At 39.5% G+C, this 18,801-nt stretch overlaps 1 protein-coding gene across 1 annotated transcript in view; it reads left to right on the top strand.

Annotated features, from left to right (window-relative positions):
* Positions 1-18,801, top strand: part of UST (uronyl 2-sulfotransferase) — a 178,040-nt gene that overhangs the window by 84,754 nt on the left and 74,485 nt on the right. The window contains exons 3-4 of the mRNA XM_074862898.1: positions 117-272; positions 9,285-9,364. Of these exons, the coding sequence (XP_074718999.1) occupies positions 117-272; positions 9,285-9,364 (236 nt within the window). The remainder of the gene's footprint in view (positions 1-116; positions 273-9,284; positions 9,365-18,801) is intronic.

The raw sequence follows: 18,801 nt of genomic DNA, 5'->3' as shown, positions 1-18,801 counted from the left end.
AAATTCTCCTGTACATATCTGTTGGTTTACGGTCAAAACATGCTGTGATTCAGAGGTACAGAGAAACAAAAATATGAATATACTGACTCCACTTTTTTTTTTTCAATCTTTTTTAGGTACTTCCTTTCCCCAGCCAGGTGGTCTACAACAGAGTTGGAAAGTGTGGGAGTCGAACTGTGGTTTTGCTTTTGAGAATTTTATCAGAGAAACATGGATTCAACCTGGTTACATCTGACATCCATAACAAAACAAGACTGACCAAAAATGAACAGGTAAGTTACTCCTGTTTATCTTAGATCCTGTTTTCTTATTATGTTTGTGAAACTGAGAAGCAAAGGTATATGCTAGCAGAAATCATATTGAAAAGGTGTACTGCTACTTTGACCTGAGTAATCAGCCAGAATTCATCGTTCTGTAAGTGGCTTCAGTTAATAGGAGAAATGGATGGTAGGGCCAAGAGCAACACGATGTGGAAGCTAACCAGAAAAAACTAACTTCCAGTGAGCCAGCTCTTGAATTTAGTCAGCACAGCAGTTAGTCCGACAGAGAGGCAAGAAGGGTTAGTACAGGTGAAGTTAGGTGCTAACAGCTTCTGGGACCTGTCTTAATGTATCTGCAGGGCACAACCATTTATCATATAAGTGAGACAGCTTATTCAGACCTAGCTTGGGTCTCTTTAAGCAGAGCAGGAGTAAATAATAGCCAACAAGGTTTGGTTTTTTTCTTAATTCACTTCTGGTAATCACTTGCTTCAGAAAGTTGTTTCCCAGGGTCATGCTAACCCATGTTGCTGTAATCTGACACTCCCTTGATCCTGTCTCAGCCTCTTGCTCATCTGTGATTGTGGAAGCCCTATTGAATGTCTCTGGGTCAAGGTCAGAGGGGTTGTCTCCAAGGGGGATCTTACAGTAAACATCTGCTACTGACCTCCAAACTAAGATGATAAGGCCAACAAAGCAATATTTGCATCACTTAAGCTTCATGTCAACAGAACCTGGTTCTTATGGATGACTTCAATGACCCAGATGTTTGTTGGAAGCATCACTTGATGGACTTGTGGTCTAGACAAGTGATCTGTGCTGTGGGTGGGGAACTGGCTGACAGGTCCACCCAGAAGGTGGTGGTAAATAGCTCCTTTTCAAACTAGTAGTCTGTCAACAAGTGGGGTCCCCCAAGGATCAATATTGGGCCCAACACTGTTTAATATCTTTGTAAGTGATCTGGATGATGGGATCAAATGTACCCTGATGAAGTTCACTGATGATACCAAACTGAGTGGGGAAGTGGACACTTTGGAAAGGAAAGCCACCCTGAGGGAAGACCTGGATAGACTGAAAGAGTGGGCTAACAAGGACCTTATGAAATTCAACACAGACAAGTGTAAGATCTTGCATGTGGGAAAACATAATCCAGAAGAGCAGCACAGAAGAGAAGGCTTAGAGGAGACCTTATCACAATGTTCCAGTATTTAAAGGGTGGCTACAGAGAAGATGGAGACCACCTTTTTACAAGGAATCAGATGGAAAAGATAAGGTGTAGTGGGTACAAGTTACTCCTGAGGAGATTATGATTGGACACAAGTGGAGAATTTTTCACAATGAGAACAATCAGTCAATGAAATAATCTCCCCAGGGAAGTGGTGGATTCCCCAACATTGCACTCTTTTAAGATTCAGCTGGACAGGGTGCTGGCCATCTTGTCTAGACTGTGCTTTTGCCAAGAAACGTTGGACCAGATGATCCTTGAGGTCCCTTCCAGCCTGGTATTCTATAATTCTGTGATCTGCCTTTTTCATGTTATTGCACAACCTTCACTAAAAGAAACAAAAATACCACATGAAATCTCTTTACCCAGATACCCTTTTTCATGTTCCCGTAAAGTTGTAGAGGGCATTATTTTTACAGCTTTGATTCCACAAAAGATCCAGTTATTTAAATTCCCCTGTATTTAGGGTAACCATGTGCCCTCTGTGAGTATCACTGCCATCAGTAGGTATTGATGAAAGTAATAGAAAAAAAACCTCAGACTCCAAAGTGTGTGGATGTAGTCAGATGCTGTACACATGACTGTTATACACATTGACCACAGGTGCTATTTTGATCTGCTGATCAGGTAAATGCCACAACAACTGCCTGCGTCACTCCCAGGAACAGCAGCCTGCAAACCACAAAAGGATGTATGAGATGATCAAAATACAGATGTGGGCCTGCCAGTGGCATTGTGCTGTGATTGGGGGTGATTTATTTGTAGCTTGTTCATGAGTGTAAGTTTGTTATTTTAGATACAGCAGTTCATTTCAAAAGGAAATTTGGGAGCAGATATTGCTCCTGCAGGTCACACCTTCCTCCCGTCCAAGGTGGCCATTGGGGTCCCACCGGCAGCTGGCTCATCTAACCCCACACAGTGCTCAAGTTTAGCACGAGGTGGGGACCAGCTGGCCAGGGCTGCCTCGCCAGCCCAAAGATTTCTGTGCACAGCTGGATGTAACATCTCAGTGAAAGGCTATGGGGGAGGCCAGTGGCCCCCCACTGCCCCTGCCTGTGGCTGAGGGAAGGGGCAGGGCCCTGGGCTGCAGCTACTGCAATATCTCTCTGTATCCTACTGGCAGCACCACGGAGCCTGGGGAGTTCGCAAAATCATCCCATCAGGTCGTGGTCAAACTATCCTATGTTACAGATCCTGCCTGGTTTTTTGACTAATTGTAGGATATGGGATAGCGGTTTTCTGTGGGTATGACTGCTTTTGTGTTTCGGGTTGTTTGGGTTTTGTTTTGACTATGTCCTCCATCAAGTTTCACTGCTGATTGGGAGATGCATCATAAAACCTAGAAGCCTTTCAGGTATTAATAATCACCAGCTTTCACCCTCATCAGCTACTCATTTCAGTTCTGTTCTGCCTTTTTCTGGTAGGTGGATTGTTCTTTATTAAACATGATACAAGATCGCATCTCAGCAGTCTTCTGTGCTTTAGTCCAGCATGTGGAGATTCCAGAGAGGCCCAGACTTACTTTTTGATGCAACCAATACACTGACAGAGGATTAATATCTGCATTACTTTTTTGCACTCCAGAAGCTGTTAGACAGCAAGTGTGCTGGAACACAGATGGTGCTGGATGTATTGCTACAGAGCTGATGATTTACTCTATAGATTGCATTACTATAACTTGAGTCTCTTTATTTTAATTTATGGCTTATTTACATAGTTACAATAGGCTCATAATTTAATGAGTACTTTTGCTGAAAAGCGCCTTTGATCGCCAGGAAACATGCCTGAAGACAGTAACTGTTCTGTTGTGCAGGGTATTTTTAGTTGTCTTCTCATTTTTTATGAGCAGAATATGAAAAAATAAATTATTTCTCCCACCTTTAATGTGGTGTACACAAGAGGAAATTAAGGGAATGGATGGTCTCAGGTTCCAGGCATTACAACAACAGAAGAGAGCTGGGCTGCAGGCTCTCAGCATGAGCATGGACTTCTTGCTCGAGATGATATGTCTCTCTTCTTTCTGTTATTTGTCTGTCCTCTGTTTGGTTAAGGCCCTGATCCAGCCAAGACTTTTCTGTGAATGTTTAATTTATGCAGTTTGCTGTTGTTAAATAAAGTTAAGCACGTAGGTGTTCTTAATGACTGTGGGGATTGCACATAAATATTCTCATTGCCTTTTCTCCTTCTTCATGGTAAGAATTTCTCCCAAATTATGTGTGCCTGAAAGCAATTAGAAGTGCAGCCCTTGAACATCTGTGGGCATAAGAGAGTGATTTCTGGAAACAGATGAGTTAATATTACCATTTGCTATAATATTTCCAAGTAAATTAAATACAGAAAATAATATGTAATATTCATGTATACAAAGTCAATCTGATTGATGTGGCTTTAAAATGACACACGAGCTGTTGCAAAATTAATTCTTCCCCTTCCCTGACTTCCCCTGCCACCTCCTTTTCTTTGCATTCAGAGAAATGAGTATGTTTTTAGATATACAAATACCAATCACATATGGGAGCAATTGATAGTTTATCCTCGTATCAGTTCCTTTTACCACCCATCTTTATGGCTGTGCAGCCAGCTTTATATATAATTTCAGTTTAACACACTAAAATTCCATCACTATTTTTTCTTAAATGGTTTTAAAGACAGAGTGGTGATAGCAGCTTGGGAAGCCGAAGAAATTCTTGAAATCTTTCCAAATTTTTGAGAGCTGAAAATGAAGATCTAGTCTCATTCCTGTGAGTTGTTTATGGAAATGAATACCAAGATGAAAGTGATATACCGAATACCTGTAGATACTTGCACCTCCTGGACCCTACATGCCTTCAGTAGAGACTGAAAACAGTAGAAGAAGGTAAAGAACTCACAAGAAAGACAGATACAGAGATTTTTTTTTTTTTGTCCTATTTGTATCAGTGTTAGTGGAGACCATAGTGTGACCCAGCTGACCTCACTTTCAAAATCCCAGTTGCCTCACCATTTTTACACATTTTGGCCTCAAATTCTCCCAGTGAAATACAGCAGCTTAAAAAAAAAAAAAATAGTAACGCTTTAGCTGTTGTCTGAGTGGAATTATTATCTGATTATTTCTCGTTCCCAGTAGAATTTACCTATTGCAAATCTCCAACCAAATGGGACTGCTCTGAGCAGTCAGTGCGGGGGGCTGGCCGTTTCCAGAAGAGGGAAAGAAGGTGTCCTCTCTCACAAGCCTGAGTTGAGTTTTTGTTCAGGAACAATGCTGTGGCTGGAGCAAAGCCATCCTCCACGTTTCCCCCCTTCCTGGGAGGGCCCCATCCAGTCTCTCTCGGCGTCATTTCACTGTGCCATCTGCTGGATTGTTATTTACAATGCAGCAACAGCTGAGTACAAATGCATAGATGATCCTGAGCCATTACAGTTTGATTTTTTTCAGTATAGCCAGCTAACACCCTACAGTGGTAGTGTAGGACAGTAGACTAAGGAAAAACCTTTCCCCTTGGAGTATTCCTCTTGGTGTTCTTGCTCAGGTGAGCTTTAAGATTTAGAGATAGCTTGTGGTTTACAGGATTGCCTCTGCAGATCTGGTCTTCTTTAAAGGTCCTGTTTAAAAGTCAGTGCAGAAAATGAATTTTGGAGGAAAATTTAGATTAAGGCTTAAGCAAGGAGTCACAGTGGTAGAAAGATGCTAGGGAGAAAATCAATATTTAGGCTAAAGACTCTGTTCCTTACAACTAATTGGTGTTTGAGGGGGAGGGGTGGAATGACAGCAAATACACGTTGACCACACCACAGAGGTCTTTGCAACTGCTTGCTGTGATTTCAAATCTCTGCAGACTCCTGCCATGTGGTGTGCGTGCCCACCTTTTCTCAGGGTGCACAGCACACCCGGTGCTTTCAGTTCACTTGTGCCCAGCAGTCAAGTTGATGTGTCTGGGCTGTGACTGGCCGTGCCATGGGCTCCACTGGTGGAGGTGAGCTGGAAGGCACAGGGTTCCCCACGTGTTCTTTGTGTTCTGGCATTTCCCTCTCCCTGGATCCTTGTTTAGCAGCATTAACTCTCTGGTGCAATTTAGTTTCAAAAGCAAATTACTAACTGTTTCAACACTGTTTCACTGAAACAGCCTAACTCCTGCAGGAGAGCTCGGGACAGCAGCAAAAGAGGAATGGCTCTTTATGGGCCCTTACCGTAGCAGGCTCGTGCTCCTTTCAGGCTTTCTCTGGGTATTTTTATAGCTTCTCCCTCCAAACATGGATGTGTCTGGTTCACCTTTCCCTTAACGGTGTTTGCCAGGGTAGCTTATCTTCTGCTCCTTCTGCCTTTTGCATCTCTTTTCAAGCTTGGGTTGGTTTAAGACCATCTCCTAGATCATCTGTGCATTTGTATGTATCTCTCTCTCTCATTCATCACTCGTTCCATCCAAAGGTACTTGCTTTCCTCAGCTGTCATCTTTTGCTCACTCTTCCTCTCTGTGGGTCCTCTACACTAATCATCTTGTTAAAAAAACAAACAAACCAACCCACAAAAAAGCCAAACAAACAAAACCAACCAAAAAAACCCACAACACTAGAGACCTTACTTTTCTGGGAGATATTCAAAGGGTTTTTCTTTTCTTTTCTTTTTTTTTTTCTTTAATAGCATCTTAAAGGGAGTGGTGGATCACTAGGTATTCCTAAGCAATACATTTGTCTTGTTAGACTGGAATCAGTTCGGCACAGTGGGATCAGAGAGAGAGAGGCACTTGGGAAATATGGCCACAATTTGCGTGTGGCTGTGAGCCATTACAGTTATTTATTTTTCCCTCCTGACATCTGTGTGGTGTTTCTGTTGAGCCTTGCTTACCATTTTGGCAGTGTTTTTAAAAGAATGGTTTTTGCTTGTTTGTTCATATGCACATTGTAGCTTTATCCACATCTGCTTACAAGTCCAGTTGATCATTAAGTGTCTAAATATGAAGGTACTTTAAGTCAAAACAAAATTCTTTGTCTGCTTTGGAGTAAGATATTATCATAGCTCGAGAGATAGAGTTTGGTAGCAAAAGATTTTTAAAAAGCCAGGAGCCAGATGCTGTCCTGTTCTCTGTGCATCTTTCCAGACTCCCTTTGCTCCTGAGGCAGAAGTGCCTGGGCTAGTCCGGCAGCAGGGTGACATGAGCCTGACACTGACATCAGGTGAAGTGCAATGGGAAACATGGTGGTGGTATAATGTGAATCTGCCTGGTGCTAGCAAATTGGTACCAGCCCCAGGAAGGGCTGAGGGGCAAGGGAGGAGGCTTGTGTGGTACTTTGTAACACTCACATATACCCACACACACACATGTTTATCTAGAGGTATTTATATTAAAGTTCCCTGTCTTTTTAAATCGCATGGGATTACTTTGTCTGGGTACACTATCTTTACATCTCCATTCATACTGTAATGGTGGTTTTTCATGTATTCCAAGATGGAATTACAGTGGTGACCTTAGTGGCATGAACAGAGCTTTTATCCTGTATCAGTAACTTCCTTCTGACATCTTTCCTTCATTCATGCAGATAGAATAACACAGGTAAAATGCCAATATAACATAAAGCTTCATACAGTTTGGAGAAATTCACTTCTCCTGTAACTTGTCTGGGTAAAAACAAAAAAAGAAGCCAATTGAGACATCTGATACCCAGCTGCTAGAGTCTCCTATTGTTTCATTCTGCAAGGTGAATGAATATAATTTTTGGCAGAGAGAGTTACCAGTCCTAAAGAAATATCAGTCTATTTGGTTCGCTAGGAAAGCCTTTGTCTCTTCAGAGCATCAACAAACAATACTCAATTACTTCATGCCAATTATTGCAAAGTTTCCTGGGCTTTCTAATTCTGGTCTGGGCAAGCTCTGCTCTTCAGGTTCGTGAATTTCTTGCTTATAGCATTTATATTGTGCTGAAGGAGCTGTATAAAGACCTGTTTGTACTTGAATCAAAGAGTCCGGAGTCCAGATATGACTGACTAAAGCAGTGGGGCTATTGGCTTCCTGCTTCTTTTTTTTTAAGAAAAAAAAAAAAAAAATCACCCATCTTCTCTCTGTTTTCTCTTGTTTCTCTTTTCCTCTCATATTGTCTTTCTTTTGGTGGTCTTTTCTTTATGTTTCATTACCTTGGGTTTACAGCCTTTCTCAGACCTAATATACCTTGATTTACTAATATACCTCAATATACTTTCTCAGACCTAATATGTCTTGATATATAAGGTTTATACCTAATATGCCTTCATCTACTCAAACTAGTTTGACAGGAAAAGGCCCATCCTGAGAAGATGGACAAACTGAACTGTTTGCTTCAGTGCTCATTGTACATGTACGTGTATAAAATTGTTAAAGGCAGAGGAAAAGTATGGAAAAGCATATTAGTGTGTGTACTTTTTTATTCAGTCCTAGAAGTTAAATGGCTATAGTTTGTGTTGTCTGAAAGAAGGCAGGTTATGTGTCCTAGGAAAAAATGGAGAATGAAAGATGGATGAGAAGCAGTAAAATGTGACACATTGAAACTGGGAAATAGAAGGAAAAAAAATTGACAATTGCTGTCCTTAAATGTAGTTTAATATTTGTTATGTTATGGACATTATTTTCTACTATGCTCTTCAGGCTTTTAGTGCAGTAACTCATCACATGCCAGTCAATTTATCTTGACCACATAACAGACTGGAACCTATGTTTTTCCTTGCTTTGTCTATGTAAGGCATAGCATTCAAGTTTTAAGAAATAGATTTCTTTTTAATTAATGTGTCCTTAATGGTGTTTAAATTTAGTACATTAATTGATATGAGTCAAACCAGAATGTTTGGTTCACCTTCTTTGATCTCTTTTTTTTTTTTTTCCAGTTTATGAATTTCTGTCGCTTTCTGTATGACTTTCTACTACCCAGTTTGTAAAATTGATAAGCCTATCATTTCAAATGCATTTGTGTTCAGTGTCCATAATATAGCCTGCATTTGATCATGGAACAGAAAATCTGAAAATAATTCTTAGGAGATTAATAGTATGGAAGCAAAATTAGACAGGGCATCTCAAGTCTGTAGCATGATGCTCCACTAGACACTTTCAGTTTCCTCTAGATCATAGCTAGAGCTCAGCTTACACAACATAGATATTCATATCCATGGTGCACAGTCTTCAATATATGCTGTTTACATGATTCCATTTTAATAATCTGAAAATTTAAATAATTTATTTAAAAGAAAAAAATTATGTGAATGTGCCTGAACTAGAACTTAGCATCATCTGTCTAGAAGTGCCCATTTAATTTGTACTTTCAATTTGTTGTAATAGTAAAAGGAATGGCAAGCACTGATTTCTGTATGTAAACAGGCAAATCAATCAGTGTTTTGGCAATGCTGACAAATGTTATTGTTATATGAGAATGGTCATATAACAATAAAATGGGCTCAGGTAGCCCTTTCTGTTACAGATTCAGACATTTTACGTTTTGGCATTCTGGTGAATAGAACCAGTGTCTTCAGAGGGTAGCTTCCACTTGCAAAGCCCTAGCACAGATTTAGGCAGGGTTTAGATTTTTCCTTAGTTTATGCCTTTCCTTAAACTGATACCCACTTTTGGAAGTACATAAGCTCCATGATAGTGGGATGGTGTCTGCAGCTTAACCTTTCTTGCTTAGACATGAAATAGTAGTCGTGCTATCTTGATGACAGTGTTTGGGAGGGATGGTGGAGAAGGAGTTACTGAGTAATTCAGACTTGAAAATTACATCATCATATGTTGTTTGAGAGTTATATTTGTCCCAAAATGTGCATTGACGTAACATGGAAAATTTGATTTGTTAATTCTTTTTAGATGGAATTGATTAAAAACGTAAGCACTGCTGAGCAGCCCTATTTATTCACTAGACATGTTCATTTCCTCAACTTCTCAAGGTAAGGCATTTTTTCAGTCAAAAGTCTTTCTCATTGATTTCTATTAATTGTAATACATAAACATTTTCCCTCCTCTTTTACATATAAACAATACAATGTACTTTTTTTTCCTCCTTTCTGGCACTGCAAGTCACATTCAGAAACTGGGTCTTTTTTTCCTGCACTCTTTGCTACGGAGTAGTTATGTATAGTATGTTTGTGAAAAGCCAGGATGCTATTGCATGCCTTTGCCTCCAAGATGATCTTTGTTTACAACATTTCCTGCCAACATGCATGAAATCGTAACTTGGGTATTTAAACTGTGCACTTGTGTTTTAAAAGTGGCAGCATGCTGTTGTGAATGTTTCATTTCTGTAGTCAGATGCTAATACGAGACTGAAAACTCCACTGAGTTCATTAGTTTTGTACCTGGGATGACTCTTCACCAATTTAACCAATTTAATTCTGTTCTGACAAAATAGTCCCTGTTCCAGAGGATATGGAAGTATTCATAAACTGTGCCAACGGATTATGCTCTGTAACATGGGAGTGTAGTCCCTTCTGGCAGCTATTTAAAAGTATGCACCAAGGCTCTAGAGACTTTTATAGCATGGAATGTGAAGAAAATTGAATTTGGATCAAACCTCTGAGGAATTTTTGGAAGGATGCGAATAAGTGATGCCAGTTAGCATTTAGCCAGGACACAGAGGTTAAAGCTGACTGCAGATGGTTATTACCCAGGCTGTAAACTTAATTTGGAAATTATATTCAGGAACTGTGCCATCTGTGCCACTAGGTTGGACTTCTCGCATTTAGATAAAAAAATTTCTGTAGAAATTGGAATTTTCTACAGGTCTTTGCAAGAGCTTGCCTAACTTCCCAGCATTTTGGATACATGGTAATGTCAGTGCATGTCCTTTGAATATATGGCTTCAGGTGTGGGTAGACAGTGTAGTAAGAAATTGTAATGTTGGTTGGTGGGGCTGTTGCTTTGTTTTATTTTTTAAGAAAATAAAATATTTTGAGCAACTTGACCTATACCTTAACTTTGGGCATGATTTTGTTACATGAAAACAAGAGGAGTTTAAACAAAATTCCAATCTTCTGCATTGCCTATTCTGATTCCATGAGAGTTCTGTTTCTAATGTATTACCTTTAAAGAATAAAACTCATTAGAATAGGACTTCACATCTTTGGTAAATGATCTCTCTGCTGAAATGGAAGATCAAACAAGCAGCCACACCTGAGGGTCGAAGGATGCTTCTTGATTAAACTGATTTTTCAGAGATGGTATGCAACTACATGAGAAAAAGATGAACATCGTTGCTTCTTGTTTTCCCAAGATCCCATTTTCTATACATACATCCTTGCCACATAAATAACACATTTCTTCTGTAGAGAAGATTAAATAGGTGTACATTTCTCTTCCAATACAAATTTGTGAAAATATATAAAAATTATATAAGATGTATAAAAGTATTTGCAGCTTCCTTTTTGGCTGTTCCTTGCAAACCTGAAAAGCGTATTTTTCGTTTTATTGAGAGGACACCTGGTTTAACTAGTAGCTGTAGACTAGTGAAAAGCATGATGAGTCTTTTAAATGAGACATCACTGAAGTGCATCAATGTAGCTTACTTTTGGTTTAGCATTTCCTGGTGTTTTCTCATAAATGTAACATTTGTGAGAGTTTTAGTCTTTAGTTTCAAAATTTATTGACAGTGTTACACCTAATAGTGAAGAAGCATGTTGAATATTTTCTCTGTTCCTTAATTCTAGGGTGATTTTTTTTTTAACTGAATTTCGTTAGGAACTAGAGTGTCAAGTATTGATTTTGCCGAAATTTCAAGAATGTGATTTAAATGCACATTATAAATATTACAGTATTGTGAAAGCTTTTTAGTTTTTAGTGGATAGCTGAACTCAGATTGTCTAAAGGATATGGTTCTTCCCATTTGCCCCAGCTTTTCTGCCAACTCAACATACAAGCTGTGCAATACCCCAGAAACTAAAAGAATGAGGGTCAAAGTATCAATATGATGTTTTCCAGCTGACAGCTGAAGATCTTAGATAGCAGCTTGCCATGAGCAGCTGGCACAGTGGGGAGCAAGATGGATGCACAGGGATGGCAGGAGACAACTGACTCCTGGCTGCAGGCTATGGGCAGCTTCAGATCTGTGAAACGCTCGAAGTTCAGCTTGAAGACTGAAGAACTCTACTTTGGTGAAACCCCTTGCCTCTTCCTGGGGAAAGGGATGAGGCTTTCTAAATATTGGAAATCATGAATTTTTGCAGGGGCAGCCATTCTGGGCAATAGTCCAGTGACCAAACTCACTTCTCTTGTTTGGCATTTTATACCTTTGAAACCAAGCTTTTGTTTGCAGGAAGGGATAAGAAATGCTTTATTCCCCTTCCTCCTGTGTGTGTATTGACCTGGAAGACAGGTAAGAGATAGAAGGCATGTTCTCTTTGCTACTCTTTTGGTAAGATCAAAGCTCACTGTTGGGACAAAGGAGTCTCTTCCACTCACCTTGCATTTCTCTGCTTTAGTGCTTTCAAGATCTGTAGGGATTGCGTTAAGCTCTTTAGAGCATATCGCCAAGGTACTAGAGAAGCAGAGAAAAATGTAAGCAGTTATGCAAAATAGGAGTCTGCTTTGCTTTCACTTGTTGGTGCTTCTCAGCTTCCCAAACAGTAGTAAGAAAAGTAAACTTGATTTTTGTTTAACATCACTGACGTGAATAGCAGCAATGACATCGCTTGGATTTCCCCCCTTTGCACCCTGCACCTGCCTATAAATCTGTCAGCACTTAAAGCTCTCTGTTATTCAGTAAAACATCATGGCATTTACTTATGATTGTTTCCAACTGAAAAAAAAAAGGGTCTATACCTTCTTTGCAGAAAAAATCTCTAGTGGAAGAGATTTTTTCCTTCAGTGGTGAATTTGAGCACATGCATGTTTCTGAGACACCATTAGTTTTGCTGAACAAAGTTCTAAATCTTGAAAATCTCATCCTGACCTGAATGCTTGCCAGGGCTGTTTCCCCCTCATTTTTGAACAGTGTTTTAAGAGTGCCTGCTGGATCAGCTGGGTAAATTAATCCTCATTTACTCTCCTACATCTTCATCTTCTGGTTCAGTACTATCTTTTCTCAATCCAAAGTAGTGCATAGAGGCAGACAAAAAGATAAATCTTAAAAGGATGCATAAAAGCAAATCTTATGTGAATTTTAGCAGACATAAATCTAATTAATTGTAGTTTCAAACAGAAGATAAAGAACTAAGTTTCTTGCTCTTCTTTGGTATGAGTGAATTTTTACATAGCACTTGTCACAGGAAAAGCGTTTATTCCCAGTGGTTTGCAGCTTCTGTTCCCAGTCTCTCCAGTGCAACTAGGGCTAGCTTCAGGAGATGATCCAGTGCCTCGCAAGGGTGGCTACTCTATCCAGTCTATTTTGGGACTGTTTCTTCTGGGGAAGGTGGTGCTGTTTATTGAATTCTTCGTTACTTGTGATTCCTGAGTGAGGCTTTTCATTATGGCTCTGTGATCGTAGTCCTGCTCATTTCATCCTAAATGGTGGACTGACCATACCTAGCTTTCTTCTAATAACCCTATTTGGAAATGTTCTTATACACGGATAAACGTTTAGGTGCTTATGGTTTCACACCAGCTGTTGCTTTTGGGGCTATCCCAGCATCAGAGTTTCTTACTCTTGATTGGAAAAAGAGTATATTTCTCGGAAGTCTTCCGTGAAACCATCCAGGCTGTGTTTGAAGGCATTGTGTTACACCTCCTCTGCCACTTCCTTGGGTACTTGGTTCCAGTTGTCTGTCAGCTTTACTGTCAAATTATTGTGGCTAATTTCTCATGTGAATTTCTCTGGCTTTTGCTCCTTATTGACCAAAATGCTTTTTTTGTTCCCTGATGTTTCTCCCTATGCATCTATCTGCCGCTGCCATCTTCAAACACCTTTCACTCTTCCTTTTGATCACAGGTACTCTCAAACCTCTTGCCAGTGGGTGTTTTCCTCATTCACTTAATAACTCTGTGACTCTTCTCAAACTTCTCCAGTAATTCCGTAGTCTTTATTAAGCGTAAGCATCAAAACTGCACTCTGGACCTATATCAGCTTCACTAATGCTGTATATGGTAGAAAAAAAAACCTCTTTGCGGTCGCCATGCTTATACCTTCTAAAGCTATAGTTGTACCAGAGCAACCTGGGCTTTCAGGGTGAGTTGTTTTTCCAGTGTGTTTCCTAGATACTTTCCTAGTCAGTTTACCAGGCTGCAATTTCCCATTCTGTAGAAATGGCCTTCATTCCTTATTCTTAAATGTGTTAACCAAGGGGGAAAAAAATGAACAACATGAAGCATGCAAAATTACTAGCTGCTGTCCTACTGCAGTAGATGTTATGAAGTAGAATATTCTTTGAATTAAAAAAGAAAAAAAATCTCCTTTGATATTTATGTGTACTTTCAAAATGCTCAGATTTGTTGGCCTATGTTTAAAAAAACAAAACAAAAAAAAAACAAGAAAAAACAAAGAATTTTTTTCTTGCATGCCCAAGGAGCTCTAGTAGTTGTCAGTCATAACCAGTGCTGTGGTCTGCAGTGCCCAGGGCAGGGGCACCCACCTCCACATGTGCAGAACCCGGGAATTCAGGGGGTTTGCCTCCACACAAGGATGTGTACCTGAAAAGGGCACGTTGCAGGACCAGAATGACAGCTATCGTTTATCTTTGTCATATTCCAATTCCTCTTCAAAGTCAATGCTGCATGTATTTAAAAAGACTCATGGAAGACATTAAATTAATAAAAATGCTGATAATTTTTTTTTTGTCTCTTTCTGAATTGAAGTTTATATACTGATGTTACCAGGAAAAGCATCCAAAATGTTAATCAGAAGCAGATATTTAAAGAATGTCTCTACTCTAAGCAGGTAAAGATTTATACGCTGATACATTTGCTGAGATTACAGGTGTTGTTGGTAGATCCAGGCAGTACAGTGTTAAGAGTGCAGAAGCTATGAAGAACTGGAGTAACCTGCAGAGGGACAAAAAGCTATTTCAGGATAACTGCAGGTTGTTTGCTATGCTTTACTATAAATGTCACTTGTCAACTATTTATTTAGCCTGAGAAAAAATGAAGCAGGAAGAAGCTTCAAGTTTGTGGAAAAGCCCCACTTGACCTCTTAGTAATCTTCTGCTCAATTAAGTAGCTATAACAGTCTTTGGGCAGCTACTCGGGATGCTTGGTCTGTGCTCCAAGTGTCGCAGTTTTCAGAGAAGCAGAAAGAACTTTTGCAGGAAAGCACAGGGGGCAGTGAGGCCATGGTTTTGGGTCAGGGTGAGTCAGGGATAGGGAGAATTGCGCAAGTCCCATTTTGGATGTGGGAAGACAGCTTTCTTCCCTCTGACACCGAACTGTTATCTTCCAACCATGCACTTACAGACCCTGTTTTGGGCAGAGCAAGAAGCTTGACTGCTCCCTCCTGTCTCGGGGTAAATGAATGTTACAGAGGAGTGTGTAAAAACTTAAAGACATGCCTCTGTCAGTGACTGGTAAGTGACTTTTGCTTGTTTAAAGGCTGGCTGATTAGGTCAGGGTAAAGTCATAGGAGGGAGAAGCATTAAAAAGACCACCCAGAGAGAGAAAACAGGCTTTTTTGTGTCTCACTGGAGCCATGAATTCTTTACTTTCTGAGGTAGTTATAGGCCACTGGGGAATGATGTCCTTTAAAATTTCCTATGATGTGGTAAGGAGATGCAAAGATAAAGCATGGACTCAATTTAATCTTGCATTTTAATTAGTTCTTATAATTCAGTTCAGTATATCTTATTTGTTCGAAGCCAGGATAAATTATTGCCCGGCATTAGTATGTGAGGAGTCATCTTTTCTGTGCTGTTGGGCTGCTGCCCTCTTCTTCCTTTCAGCTGCAATTTAATATCTGCAGTGTCTGTTTAGCATATGTGTACATGTGCTCAAAGGGAGGGGATGACACTTTCCTTTCAGCATAATTTTCTAAGGAAATAAGACTCATGCATCAATTCCAGCTGTTCTGCATGTCTTTCTAATTTCCTCCACACCTAATTCCTAAATAAATTCTGAACCTGTTGGGCAGTTTCAAACTAAATTTGGAAGGTCAGTAGAAGACTTAGAGGCAACCATGCTGATGCGGGTACATCTGCTGAAGAGAAAGCCAAGGAAAACAGCTGCTGGATCTTCTGCTGGGCTGCAGCCAGCAGCCGCCTCCTTGTGCCCTACGTGGATGCCAGCTCCAGCTCTGCCATGTCCCTCTTGCTTGATGCATGAGGAGTGTGGGGGGACAGGTTTTGGGGAGGAGGGAAAGTTCTGTTCGGTCTTCTGCTTGGGAAGGTACTTGCCTGGAATCAACATAAGAAATATTTCTGGTTTTCTGTTATTCATTAGGAGAGTTAATATGTAAAGTTCTTGTTTTTCTTGAAAAAGTCTTTTTTGGTAGACAATCTGTCTCAGAATTACTGATTGGGGATTTTTTTTAATATTACTTTTTTAAACAGACACAATGGCCAACTCTCACCTAGTAAAAATCAGTAAATCAGGCTGCTATAGTGGCAGTGTCACATGCAGGCAGTGTTGATCAGTTCGGACACTTTCCTTCAGCTCTGACTTCAATTCTGAATTATGGGTAGCAGTAAATCCCATGCTGTATGAAGGCAGAGATAGACAAAGAGAGATTCAGTCTGGATAAGCCAAAAACTAATTGTTGAATATTGTTAAGATTTTTTTTGTTATTCATCAGTTTTGTGGTTTTTCTGATGCAGAAGCAGCTCTAAAAATTGCAGTTTAACGCAGCACTTTGACATTACAGCATTCCCTGTTCTTGGGCTCTGTAAAATGTGTCCATAATCAACAAACAAAAAGGAGGTAAATCTTGAAGAATTAACTTGACTATATGTTATGTGAATACACTGCATGTTTGAGAGCAGAGGAACACACTGTGCTGACAGAGCATTTGAAAGCCCTGCATGCTAGCTTGTTGATTGTTTATAAGGGTTGGATGATACATTTAAAATTTTTTATGGCAAATAAATATCTTGCTTTGCCATAACTTAACCTATGTATGTGTCTTTGGTCCATTGATTTGGAAATAGCGTTTCACTTTTTTTTTTTTTTTTATAGACTGGTAAGAGATTGGTAAAACCAGGGTGACTCTGTGATGTTCTTTTCATTGACTTAAAACAGAGTCATGGGATATTTGTCACAATACTCAGATTTATTAATAACTTGAGGATTCTTGTTTCTCACTTTCTCTTGAACAAGTAATGCCGCACAGAGTGTAGATGTTTTGCAGAACATACCTATTACATGTTTTAACTGTGCTCCACTAGCTTTTGAAGATAGTGTGCTGTGCAAAGGTGTTCATGGAGCTGGCATAACAAAATGCTGAATGTCCATGACCCTTTGAATGCAAACTTGGGTATATTTTGTATGAACAGCGGTGATTCCGTCAGCTCACACCGATTCTGTACAGCTCAGCAGTGGGAGGGACTGGGCTCTTTAAACGCCTCCTTGAATCAACATCTTGAAACAATGATTGCAGCCTAAGATTATCTACTAAAGTAGTTTCATGTTGTGGATTTTTTGGCCTTTAAAAAAAAGAAACATACAATCCTAGGAAATGTCACGAAAAATAAGGTAACAAAAAAATTATTACCCGCTGGGTAAACTCTTAAAAGTGGGGAAATGTCAGCTAAACTTATGTGCATGGCCTTAACACTGTGTCTTTATGTGTGTTCATTATAATCTATACTTTTTGCTAACACATCATGAAACACTTTCTACCATCATGTGAGGTCTGCCTTGTAAAGTACACATTTCATGAATGGCCACATGGTGCTGTAATCACTCCTACATCTTTTTTCCTTTTTTATACTACATTTTTTTAAATTATGTGTGTAATGGTGTTTTTTAAATTACTTGATGGAAGGCTAAGCACAAATCTAATGTGCAGTTTGACCTTTCTATGGTCTAAAGGGGTTTTTTTCAGGTTTAGTTTTTTAAAAAACATTGCTCTGTGGTGAGTTTTTCCACAGATCTTAAGATAAGCTGATTTAAAATTTATTTCCCTTGTTCTTCATGTAATAGATTTTTTTTTTAGCTTTCATTCAGCTGGTAATATGATATTCTCAGAATGGAGATGGTTGCTTGAAATTTAGTTACTGAAGGTGGGATCAGGCATAACACTTAAATTATCCTTTTTTTTACTGATGTTTGGTTTCTGTGCTCACACTCACACTGTAGATTATATTACCAGTTCAGGAGTAACTTAATTTAAGAAATGTGTTGATTACTCCAAAAGAGAATGATCAAAGATATAAAAAATTGACCTGTGAGGAAAGATTGAAAGGGCAGAGAAAGATAAAATACAGAAGACTAGGAAAGAGGGGACTGTGATAACACTCCTGAATTTTATATTAAAAAGATTCTGCAGAGATAAAGGGATACAGTTCTTTATGAGTAATGATAGCCAAAGTGGTGGTCTTAAATTGCATCAACAGAGTTCTAGATCAGATACTTAGGAAAACACTTGAACAACAAGGACAGCAAAGCAACAGAATAGGTTGTACTTGAGGATTTTGGAGCTGGTAGTGGCTATTACATAGCTGATCCTGTCTTCAGCCAAAAAGGTGAATTGTGGCAGTCCCAAGTAATTTCTAGTCTTTCTTGCCCTTGTGTAATGCACGATACAGACTATTTAGGTTTGAACCTAAAACCTTCATCTTTCAGGAACAAAATTTAAGTCTTAATTCAAAATCACCAGTAATGGAGAATATGTTGCCTTTGGTAAATTCTTACAATACTGAATTGTTCTCTCAGATTGTAAATTGTGAGTTGTTTTTCCTCTTAAGTTTTCTGAGAAATCCAGTTGACTCATTTTCCTTGCATCTCAGAGTACATTTGTCCACTGTGTAAAGACTCCTTTTATCAAATTTTTCCCCTATGTAAGCTTTCATGTGTAATTTCTTACACACTGCAGTGCAGTCACCCCTCAGCCTTCTCTGTATTTTTCTCCCTTCTCATTTTCTTTTCAAGCTGAAGGTTTTCAGTTTCTTGACATTTTTCCATTGCAAGCAATTTTTTTTTCATGCTTCTTCTGACTCTGCAGTGAACGTTGTGCATGGTTTGCTTAAAATGAACTCTGTTAGTGGTCACATCAGTGCTGTGCCAGGTCTTTGCTCCTCTCTGCTTCTGCTTCTCAGAAAAAGGGAAGCTAAGATTATTCTGGCCTGTAAAGTCTCACACGCTGCCGATAATCTGTGGAGGCATGCGAGGACAAACTGCGCCTTCCCTGTGACTGTCCTCTGCTTCTAGTTCTAGATGCTTTGGGTTGTATTTGCTGTATTACAGTGCATGATGTTTGCTTATGTCTTGCTTGCCCTGTAGCTCAAGTGGCTCTTTATCAGCAAACCGCTCCCTT

Source organism: Strix uralensis, chromosome 3 (genome assembly GCF_047716275.1).
Source record: "Strix uralensis isolate ZFMK-TIS-50842 chromosome 3, bStrUra1, whole genome shotgun sequence".
Classification (NCBI taxonomy): Eukaryota; Metazoa; Chordata; class Aves; order Strigiformes; family Strigidae; genus Strix; species Strix uralensis.
The sequence above is the reverse complement of the archived record's forward strand: the minus strand, read 5'-3'. Positions and strand labels throughout refer to the sequence as shown.